Source organism: Macrobrachium rosenbergii, chromosome 25 (assembly GCF_040412425.1).
Source record: "Macrobrachium rosenbergii isolate ZJJX-2024 chromosome 25, ASM4041242v1, whole genome shotgun sequence".
NCBI classification, from domain to species: domain Eukaryota; kingdom Metazoa; phylum Arthropoda; class Malacostraca; order Decapoda; family Palaemonidae; genus Macrobrachium; species Macrobrachium rosenbergii.
The window spans coordinates 15,120,819-15,132,852 of NC_089765.1; the positions used below are offsets into that span (position 1 = coordinate 15,120,819).

Consider the following 12,034-nt stretch of genomic DNA (forward strand, 5'->3'; position numbering starts at 1 on the left):
ACGATTTTACAGGAGTTTATTGAGAAAGAACATTGAATAACCTCACTAATGTCTTACAAAAAAACTACAGCTATGGAAGAATTCAGCGCATCAGTGCGAATGACATCATTTTCTCATGGTATCCTTTTACAACCAGGTAGTCCACATACTCAGTTGGCAGAACCTGGGCTACGGCCAAGTATATCCTCACTGTAAAAGGCGCGGCTGCGTATACCTTCTTCGGTTCTTGGCTCAGGATGGCCACTCTGTGAAGGAAGATAATATGGCACTTTGTAAGTGGTATGTTTAATTGACTGTTGTAAGGTTGTTTTGTTTGACAGAAAATCAATTTATTTTTTTGTCAAATGTACCTTAAGCTAAGACAGAAAATAATTTTTTTTTTTTTTGTCAAATGTACCTTAAGCTACTTCTTTTCTTACCATTACAGCCATCAACTTGCTTTCCAGTCTACTCTGTACTGATACACAATCCTGGCAAACTCTTTTCCTCACCATTGCTCTGTTCGAAGACCAATAAAAACTCTTCTTTGAAAATCCTGTATTTACAAACACTTCTATAAGACTCTCTCTATTCTAGCTTATTTTAGGAAATTTCTCGCACACCAACAATGCCATATCTTTCTCTTTCAGTTACAGTTGCATTCAAACCACCTAGATCAATAACTCGTGCCCTAACAGGTTTATGGTTTAGACGCATTTGGTGTAGGAAAACAGCAATAGTCAGGAGTTCGAAACAGAGTGAACAGGAGAGGCAAAGATAGAGTATAGGCCTATAGAGGGAGTGTTTAGCTAGATTCTCCGATGTTAAGTTTTGGACACGTGCGCATTTTGGAGCATTTGAGTCAATAAAGCAGCACACAGGTGTGCCACATCCACCCACATAATGTATATATATATATATATATATATATATATATATATATATATATATATATATATATATATATATATATATATATATAAACCTTTGCCCCGCCCCCACAACAAGAAAAATCTAAAATGACGCCACTGGATGGAAGTGAAAGTGCGCATTCTGAGTGTGAAGGGAAGAAAAAAGGTGGAAGATGTAGAAACAGGTATGGTTCCTGTAAAGGAAGGTCCTTATCAGGTGTCAGAGCACAGAAGTAAGCAATACTATGTAACCAGTGCTGTTAATGAACAGTCTGTGCAGGTGTCAGCAATGGTTGTTGTTTTGCGGCTTTCTGAGCAAGAGGCCAGGTCCTGGGTGAGAATGAACAACTTTCTAGTCAATTTTGACTAGCTCAGGCCCCTTTCTCAGAAAATATAATAAGACTCTCAGTACTGTTGCTGTTAATACCAGTATATTTAAGTATGTATGTATATACCTTTCACATGTATATCATACAAATTCACAGAAAATCATAGCAACCACAGGCTGAATCATTTATTGACTTCTTAAAAAAAAAGAAGAAGAAAAAACTCACTTGAAGCAAAGCATCAACAGACTGTCCTTGATTTCTTGAATCTCTTGCACATTGGCATATCCCCTGGCGAAGTGGCTCTCAGTTTGTTCCATGAGACTTCCATAGTCTAGCCTCGTTTCCTCTGAAGCCCTGTCTATCATGTGCCTGAGCCTACGAGCGTTGTCTCGTAGCAGTCCGGTATGATTTGGTAAGTTACCTAAAGCAGGGATAATAAACAGTTTGAGCGGAGTGTACTGGTCAAGATGGTATTAGCTGAAAAGCAAGTTCTTGCTCAGTGTAACACACTGTTATTCTTGCTTCTTGCGTGGACTGGCTTTGTATATGAATGTTAACAATGTGTAGTGGTCATTGGTTTCTTAATGTCTAGGTGAAACTTGGATATTTATGCAGAAGTCTTGGATTACTCTGAAAATGTTTTTTATAGTTCTTGGAATAGAAATACCAGAATAAGATGGAAGAATATTAAAATAAAGAAATTCAGTGTGCTGGGCACATTTCCACCTATATACCTGTTAGAGGCTGTTTACATTGTTGCAAGGTGTCTCAGGCTTTGAAATTTTTGAATTTTTAGGCTGTATTCCTAGAATCCATTAAATATTCATGAAAATATTAATTTTCTCAATGATAATGTACAAGAAACTGCTTAAAAATGTAAAATTTAGCATCAGCGATACCAAACTGAGTTGTACCTTCAAGAAAAACCAGTCTAAAAGAGCTCTAAAACCTGATTTCATTCTTGAAAGCCAAGTGTAAATATTATCCTCTGAAGTAGACCAGACAAAAGCCGATACTCACAAGGTCTCACAACGGAAACCCTGACTCCGAGGGGCTCCACTTCCCTGCGGAGGGCCTGGGCAAATCCTTCGATGCCGAACTTGGAGGCGCTGTACACACTCATGTTGGGGCATGCCACTTGGGCCGTGGGGGATGAGACCATTACTATCCGTCCTGCGGAACGTTTATGGGAAAGAGATTGAGAATTGCTTTGCAGATTTCAAGGGCTTGGTTGGTCAGGGGACAGCCTACTGGGTGATTTCCAATAAAAGGAAAGTTTGCATAGAATATAATTCGTCTTAAACGTATCCTTTAAAAAAAAAAAAGGCAGTGAAATGCAGTGTTTTTTGGTAAAAAATTGACAGAAAAACTTTTTGTCAGCTTAAAACACCACATGAAAGCATAACAAGAGTCATTTCTTGTCAAGCTTAAGTTTCTTCTAAGATAAGCTCAAGTTTCTTGTAAAACTATAAACATTATCTTAAGAGATTACGGAAGAACCTACGTAAAGAAGTCACTGAATGTGTTTCAATCCAGAAAGTTATAAATCTCCACCTGTTCTGCAGCCATAACGAGAAAAGAGAAGCCACGGCCTACCTTTATTCCTCCTTATTTTCGGGAGCAGCCGTGACGTGACGTTAATCGCGCCTGTCAGATTAACCTGAATCTGCTGTGTCACTAACTGCTCCGTCTGCCACTCGCAGGCAGCAATGGTGAGCACTCCCGCGTTGTTTACGAGGGCCCACAGTTCTGAAGAAAAAAAGTGATTCTTTATTTACTGTTTTTGTTTGTTTGTACGATTACATCGATAAATGGCTATCCAGAAGACATTTTTGTTATGATACAGTTAGGTTTGGGATCATACAAATTCTAGAAATTATAATTATTCAAACGCTGATGGGAACTAGGATTGTAAAGTACAGGGGTTTCGTTATGATGTTATTAAGTAATTCTCGTAACTTTTCCTGTTGTGATGAAGACTTTTTCATGTTTATCAAATATGTATTAGACTGATAGACGGATAAACTGCCAGGAATGAATTTATTGAAGTAAAACCATAAATTGGAAGTTTGGCTAACTAGGCCTATAATACCAGGGACAGTCGAAAGCCCAAGATGTTTTATAAGTGGCATCAGGAGATTTATGGAGGCCCTAACCGAGATGAAAGAACAATAGCGAGATACAAAAGAAGATAGAGAAGGAATTCACCAGAAATATTGCTTTCCAGAAGCCATACTTCCAGAAGAAGGACTTCTGAGCAACAAAAAATCAAGCACACCACTTACTCTTCCCATTTGTCTCCAGTTGGTTAACCAGTTTCAAAAGTTCCTTCGTTGAATCCTCTTCCATGAGGTCCAACTTGACCACGTGAATTCCAGCAGCACGGAGAATCATTCCAGCGTTTCCATCAGGTTCCAGACACGTCCCAACTACCACGCAGCCCCAGGTACGGGCAGCTTTAAGAGCCAAGGCGTGGCCTATGCCACTGTCACAGCCGGTCACCACCACTATTTTCTGGCTTGGGTCTAGCTCTCGCTTAAAGTAAATCATTCTGGTGATGTAGAAAGCGAGTATGAACGTCACAGCCAGGAGATAGATCATCTTGCAAAGCGTGTTGCAGCTCGGCTCCTTGTTCTGTAAAAGGGAAAGATGCTTAGGTGACTCTGTCCGCCTGAAATTAGTTGCTGTTAGGTCTAAATATTCTTAGAGATTAAGACTATTTTCAATTCTTTCATGTATATATATATATATATATATATATATATATATATATATATATATATATATATATATATATATATATATATATATATATGTATGTATATATATATTGCTACGTAGCATTATCAAGACAATGTACAGTTTGCTGTAGGCTATTCCAGGTACAGGTGTTCATTCATTGTAAAATCATTATACATTTACATAAAGTATAGAATTCGTTTAGTTGGCTTTTCCTCGTAGATAGTAATGAAAATACTAAGTATAGTTCTTGTAAAAACACACACACACATATATACAGTATATATACAGACGAAAATGCTATACTGTAAGTAACTATGGTGTGTAATCACAAAAATTTACTGAAGAATACAGGGAACCAAGAAGGATTTATAATACTTGTCAGTCTTCTGAACAGAACACTGAACAAATGCTCTTGATCTAGATAACACCTGTCAGAGCTCAGGAGATAAAACAAACTGAGGGATAGCCGTAGGCCTATGCCATTATGTGCGCACCTTGTACAGTCTATGGATGTGAAGCGCAAGTTCTCAGTAAAACGGAGATGAGTTACCCATTTTCATTAATTTTTTCCTAATATTATTGAATTTTAGATGCACATTGAGATCATTTTAACATCCTCCTATCAACGAAGTACCAAGATTTAAAAAAAAAAAAAAACTAACGACGTTCTAAATAAAATCGAAACATAACATTTCTGATCACATTTCTAGCAAGTATACCCTCCTCACAAGTAATGCTAACTTATGATAGCATCGAATACCCAGTGAGAACAAAAGAAGAAAACCGTTAACTTTTTTTGACGCTTTGGGAAACAATGTCCTTTGTTCAGTGACTTACGATCGTCGTTGGCGCTGCCTCCAGACACCACACACATCTTAATAACAAATTCTCTCTCTTGTAACTTGACTTTCTCTTGAATTCTTGCTTTGACTAAAGAAGCTTCTTTTGTTTATTGTTTTTTGTTTGTTGAAGAAATAGTCGGATGCACGATCTTCTTTTTTTTTTCTTTTAAAGAATGTAGTGAGTGGGACTGGTTGATTCACCTGTATACCTTTGGTGTCACCTATAAGGCCTACTTGTTGATTCACCTGTATATTTGCGTTGGTACTTAGAGACTTATGCTTTTTTTTTTTTGCTTCTCTTAGCAGGGGTGACTCTAAAAAATGTTACTTTGGGTGTGATTCTTCTAGAATTTAATCCAAACTACTTGCAGCTCACCAAGTTAAACTAGTAATCAGTTACCTAGCACTCTACTACAGTCAGACTAGGAGTCCCACTGGTCTACGAGAAAAAAACATTATAGGCCTAACAACCACCCTTTATTTTTCCGAGAAAGCTCACGGTAATCATGCGTATGGAAATAATTAGAGGACTCTACGGTACATATTGGTGCTATTAGTACAATCGTCCATAAATGACATTAATGAAGGGATCGTGTGTGTGAATTAGGAGGCATCGGGTATCCCTCGTCTGCGGACAAAGTTTTCCATGATGAGACAAGACACTAATGAACCGACAGCGAAGATGGCCGTAGCATTATTGGGTAGAAGAAGCTTGACGCCGTTGAAAAACAATGTAACCTTAGATTCGTTACTGTCTTTGTAGCACAAAACGGGGAGGGGAATTACGCGGATATTTGGAGAATAGGAGGAACGGAGGAAGGGTTAGACAAACAGAAGAAGAAGAAGAAGAAAAAAGAGAGATGTGTAGCGTTTAGTGAGTGATGAAACTGATTGAGATTTTTTACAAGAATGGCGCACAGTTTCGATTTTGTTTTTGCGAAATTCTTGTGTTAGACGTCGTATAGCCATTATTTACTTATTTCATCAGTTGAAGGATAAACATATCACTTTTATGAAAGCGTAAAATCAGACGTATTGGACTGAAATATACGAGGAAACTGATTTCATTAAAAGCCTGATTTGAACAGAACGTCTAATTTCAAACTGGAAATTAAAAGTGATCTTGAGATATATATATATATATATATATATATATATATATATATATATATATATATATATATATATATATATATATGACTGTAAAATATTTTCTGTTATGACAGAATTCCATCAAATATAAGGAGCCTATAAAAACGCTTAAAATGTGGAAAATAAAGGCTAAATTTCAGAGACCAAACTGTCTCTCTCCTCAGGCAAACATTTGCCTGAGGAGAGAGACAGTTTGGTCTCTGAAATATAGCCTTTATTTTCCACATTTTGGCATTTTTATGGGCTCCTTATATTTGATATATATATATATATATATATATATATATATATATATATATATATATATATATATATATATATATATATATATATATATATATGAGCATGCGTGTGTGAGCACTTAGGTGTAAAAACCTTCTAAAAATATACAGGCCTACAAATATCTTCAAAACTGGAATTAATGGCACGGGAAAAATAATTTCATGGAGAGATAACTTATTTTAAAAGAGATATGTTCACTACCATAACTTTTATCTATAGCCTTATTATTGCGTAAAATCACGCCACACTAAACTTTGTAAGTGATTTTGAATTTACTGTTAAAAAAACATTGTTTCATAGGCATATACTGTTTCACACAAGGTTCTCAAGCCTCTAGGCCTATACCTCACGACAAGCTCAATTAATGCACACTGATACCCGATACGGCACGCAAAACAAAACGTTAATGACTGTATTACCTTAGTTCGTGGGCGTCCTTTGTCGCTAATTGAGCAGAGTCCTTTGAATCGGGCTTCTGAAGGGCGGCACAAGACCAACCTGCGGAGGAACGCTCTGTACACCAGAATGTCTAGACTTACACAGACTCACTGTGCTGACGAATGATCAAGAAGCTTCTCTCTCTCTCTCTCTTGTGAACTCTTTTTTTTCCTCTTTTTTTTTTTGTGTTGTCACTTGTCTCTCTACGTATGCTTATCCCATTGTCTTCTGTCCGTATACATATTATACCTGGGAGGAGATAAGGATCAGATGCAGCCATGAGCGCTTTTGTTCTTGTACGAAGGAGCAACCAAAAAAAAAAAAAAAAAAGGGGCAAGAAGAAGAAGAAGGTATGATTCTCTCACAAAGCAAATGTTTACTTTCTGTTTTCCTTCGGCTAAATCGATGTACATGACTGATACAAAACTCCCTGTATTTGAGTATGTATACTAATTATAAACCTGAATGCATAAATAAGTTAGGATATCACGAACACAGAAGAGTTAAACTTCTGAACAAGAAGAGATAAAAACACGAATAAAAGAATTTCAGAATTTCCAACATCGTATACGACGCACACCATTCCCCATCTTGGTTTGAATTTCATACATTCATCGTTTTCTCGTTTATTTTACCAGATACACCGATAAGCCTCGTCAATAATTATTAGTTTGATTTTACTGCGGATTTTAGTCTCGATCGAGTTTCTTTTAGATAACGAGGCAGCGTCCTGCGTTCGTCTATTTTTTTGTTTACTTCCAAAGAGTCTCTGGTAAGTTCTTGCATTGTTATAGACTTAATATATCCTTTGGCCGTACAATCCTTGGAACCAGATTGCATAGATCTGTAAAAGAAATATTTGCTAATCTTAAGTGAGAACTGGAAAGATTAATTCTTGAAATTGTAATAAAACTGAATTCAGATAAAACCCCTTTCTTAAGTCTACACAGCAAATAATTCGACCTGAGCTGTGAGCTTACTAGGCCTACCACCTTTGATATTATACTGAACGGACCCAAATTTGCTCAACTTATCTCCTTCATGAAAAAGGGCCTAGTTTCGTCTATAGATCTGAAAAGAAACTGCCAAATAATCTCTTCAGAACAACTGGATAGCAATGAACTCTTGAAAGCTAGACCTATGGTAAGTACACCTTTTCATTTTTTCGCTCTGATGGATATTGCAACATTTCTTGATTTGATTTATGAAATTCAGTCTGTCATGCCAAGCACTGGGGCATGGCACTTTCGGCTAACCAGCGCTAAGACAAAGAATAAGGGGAGTTGGAGTGGATAGGGGGGCAAGATAAAGATTTCCCCAGTATAAAGATGAAGTAGGCCTACTTGGCTCCAAAGGTGGAACTGGGAGAAAACGCCACAGTTGCATTAAGAAGTAATGGCAAGATAGGAGAAGGGAAGCAGGAACGGAGGTAAAGTAAAAGGCTAAGAAGTGGGTGCAGCTGTGGGCCGAAGGGACGCAGCAAACGCCTTTTTGAGTTATGCCTAAATGCCACCCCATGAGGTTCTCAGAAGGTACTTCCCAGGTACTTGAGATTCATTCACCTGTAACATAAAAAATGTGCAATATATTGTTTTTTTTTCCTTTGTAACATATTGTAAATATCATAGCATTGCTCAGTGCAGTTCATTATATTTAATATATATATAAATACATTTAGCATTTCGACCCTGGGAGGGAATTCAATGCAACCGATCAACATATGCATATCAACAGTTGTGTTGCGTATGTTCCATAATCGAATTATTGTAATTGAACAAATGAAATCAATTGTAAAACTGTAATAATACAAATAAAACTACTTTAAAATGTTGTGTATCAGTTATATACCTTTAAAATATTGTGTATTAATGGAAAACCGTAAGCGTTTCCATGGAAACCACGGTTTGTTTATAGTCTCAAATAAAAACCTATACGTTTGCTTAGCTAAAATTTCACTTAAATTGATTAAAAAGTAAAAATAAAATTTAATTTCTCTAATAAATTAATATCTGTGATCAACATCTCTTGAAGGTGTCTTAAATACAATAGGAAATTAATCTAATTACGATCTCTGTGGTAGCGATATGGCTATACTTATACCTTGTTCTGAAATGTCTGCATGAAAATATATGGAAAACAGAATACTTGGCAACTGTGATGACTTAAAACGCATTATTAAGCATATTTTAAAGAATAATTGGATTCTGAGTAGCTCGTAGTATACTCTGCTTGTTATCCAAATATTTAATTCATAAAAGCAAAGAAAAATTATCATAATTACTTTAATAAACTTGAAAAGAATCTTTTTGCAATGTGACATCAGGCTATGAAGGGTTGGCCAGCCAATCGCAGAGTAGATGACGTAGATGATGTCTCAGTGACCAATAAGCGCACAGATATTTTCCCGCCAAGATATAGTTCTTCCGAAGGTTAATTTCTGCTTATGCCACGCTGTCTGCAACTCAAAAAGGAATTTTCGTCAGTATTAAAACACAATAAAACTCCTCTAACATAATAAAATGACAAATAATTTTCTCTCTATTTATTCAGCTTTGTATGTTCTAAAATCCACCTCACATAGATACGAGTAATTAATTCTTTGTAGGCTTTTTTTATGTATTAATTTAAAAAGTATTTTGAGGGAGTTTACCATTTTTTAAACATGAGAAAAGGAGAAAAATGTGCAGATGAAAAGGGGAATCAAGGAAATATATATATATATATATATATATATATATATATATATATATATATATATATATATATATATATAAATGTATATATATATATATATATATATTATATATATATATATATATATATATATATATATATATATATATATATATATATATATATATACTAAACATTTAGACTTTAGAATAATAATAATAATAATAATAATAATTATAATAATAATGTTTGAAAGCATATATACCATCTTTCTGAAGGACAAAAATAATAAATTATTCAAATGAAAGACGCCGATAAAAACGTTATGAAAAGAGAGTGGATCATTTGAGAGAAAGGATTAATGAGAAAAAGTTCATGGAGACTGAGAGAGAAAGAATGAGAGAATTCAATAATAACAGAAATTAAAAAACTGAGAGAAATCATATATAATTTATTAATATTTTCACCAATTTATTTTTACGATTTTTTAGTGATTAAATAATTATTGAGAAACGTATCTGTTCAACATAAAGCGAAAAAAATTTAAAAAAAGAAAAAAAAAATTTTCCACGAAATCTCAGAAAATTTTGACCCTTCTGAAAAAACAGTGAACAGCAACGCATAATCCTGGTTGTTCCTCCAGAGTTACTGCTGTTTTGGCGGGAAATATGCTGTTCTCTGATTGGCTGTTGATGACGTCATAGCCTACTGCGCCTGCCATGACGTATATCGTTGCCATATGTTACCGAACTTCTAACTGTTGACCGTCAATTATTTACACAAATCTCGTCTTTGTGTGTATGTCTAATGTCGAAAAGTCTTTAAATCTTTATATAATAATTTAAAATAGAACTGAGATAAAGAAATGCTTGTTAAGTGCTAATTATTCGACGATTTTCGCTAAATAAAAGTTGCCAGTTTCCGTTTTTAATGGCAAAAAAGAGCACGTGTTTCACCAAGGATTCTAAAATAATAAGCAGAGACCTATTGACATTTTTAACACAATGAAAGTTATAAAACCTAGTTTCCCTTTTTAATTCCATTCTATTAATTAGATAACTTTTTAAATAACTATCGCGAGAGAATAACAACAGTTAAGGATGCAAGACAACATTTTTTTAAGAATTGGAGTTCACCCAAATGGCTACAATGTAAGAAGGTAGCGTCTGCATAAGTGACGAAAAAAAGACTAGTTGGTAACTTTATTGGTTAAGAAACGCAGAGAATACTATGTATGGAGGCCAAGAGCTTATATCATTACACCTCCAATGATTCCACAACTTTAATAGCTATCTTAGTGCATGAGCGGGCACCCCGAAAGTGAATGTTATTCGAAAATTAAATCCGTTAGTTTTACGTAAGTGACATCTGGCAACTACATCATTACGTAAGAGGCCCCCATTCATAAACTTTTGGTTGTGACGTCATCAGCTTGGTATAGCCATTTCACTGTAGTAAAGGTTTTCATTATATTTTTTTCTGTCATATACAATACAATTTTTAAGAGATATCATCTACAAATTTTTAATAAAAAATAAAATAGAATACATTCTTTTTCTTACATTAATTTTTAATGAACTTTTGGTCACTCAAAAGCTTTGATTTTCACTTGAAAACTGGTGCTACTACAACGATATCGTTGCCATACATCACCAAATCGTCAACTCTAGCTCATTATTCGTTTAAATATATCTTACCTTTGTGTGTATGTCTATTGTCACAAAGAATTCACTTCTATAAGAAATGTGTTTAAATCGACTTGAAATAAAGAAAAGCTCTTAAATTCCTAATTATTCGAGATTTTCCCAGTCATCAAGTTGCCAATTTTGTTTTATGCAGCAAAAATCGTACACGCTTCTCCAAGGATTCTAGAGTATTAAGCAAAAAAACCTATTTTTCAATAGAATTAAAGCTATAAAATCTAATTTGCTTTTTTAACGCCTTTTCATCAGGTTATATATAATATTAAATAATAATTGTGTGAGATAAACAACAATTACCGATGCGAAACAAACATATTTCTAAGAATTAGAGTTCACGTGCTTGGCTACAATGGCTGACGGTAGCACCTGCATAAGTGACGAAAATGACCAGTCGGTTACTTTTTTCGGTTGAGAAATACATTGAATACTACGTATAGAAGCCAAGAGTACATATATAATTACACCCAAATGATTCCATAACTTTAATAACTACCACTATGCAAGAACAGAACACCCTGAAGCGTATATTTATCGAAAATTAAATCTGTAGGTTTTAAGCAAGTGACATCTGGCAACTACATCGTTACGTAAACGGCAATAGTAGTAAAGTGTCTTCATTCAGAATTATGGCTGATGACGTCATCGATCATGTTTTAAACAAAATACTCTACATTCTTTTCATCAGGGTGTAGCTGGTATACTACACTAATACACCAACTACACACTGATGAAAAGTATGTTTTAGGAGAGAGAGAGAGAGAGAGAGAGAGAGAGAGAGAGAGAGAGAGAGAGAGAGTTCTATTTATAAGGGGTATTATTCATCAAAACATCTGGAAAAAAATAAAATTAAGATCTGCTTAGATATCAAGAATTGTTTAGTATAGAAATTCTGCACTGGCCTAAAATGGAAGACTGTAGTACCTGCAAAAATACAAAACTGAGAAAAATGGCAGATACTGCAGTTTTCCCTTGCCTCACTATTG

At 35.0% G+C, this 12,034-nt stretch overlaps 1 protein-coding gene across 1 annotated transcript; it reads right to left on the bottom strand.

Moving 5' to 3' along the window:
* On the bottom strand, positions 1–6,789 carry LOC136852364 (short-chain dehydrogenase/reductase family 9C member 7-like). Its single transcript, XM_067126952.1, has 6 exons — positions 6,657–6,789; positions 3,505–3,853; positions 2,816–2,968; positions 2,240–2,392; positions 1,445–1,640; positions 1–245 (listed from the first exon to the last, which is right to left on the bottom strand). Exons 2-6 carry the CDS (start codon positions 3,818–3,820, stop codon positions 83–85), a joined length of 981 nt encoding a protein of 326 aa, XP_066983053.1. The 5' UTR covers positions 3,821–3,853; positions 6,657–6,789; the 3' UTR covers positions 1–82.
* Between the last annotated feature and the right edge of the window lie 5,245 nt (positions 6,790–12,034).

What these genes read in the sequence shown, in the direction of transcription:
- LOC136852364 (XM_067126952.1), bottom strand. Translation starts at nt 3,820, where the DNA reads ATGATCTATCTCCTGGCTGTGACGTTCATACTCGCTTTCTACATCACC. An exon ending in GGTTTCCGTTGTGAGACCTT is followed by an intron (nt 1,641 to 2,239) that starts GTGAGTATCGGC and finishes TCCCTGCTTTAG; the next exon opens with GTAACTTACCAAATCATACC. An exon ending in CTGTTGATGCTTTGCTTCAA is followed by an intron (nt 246 to 1,444) that starts GTGAGTTTTTTC and finishes CTTCCTTCACAG; the next exon opens with AGTGGCCATCCTGAGCCAAG.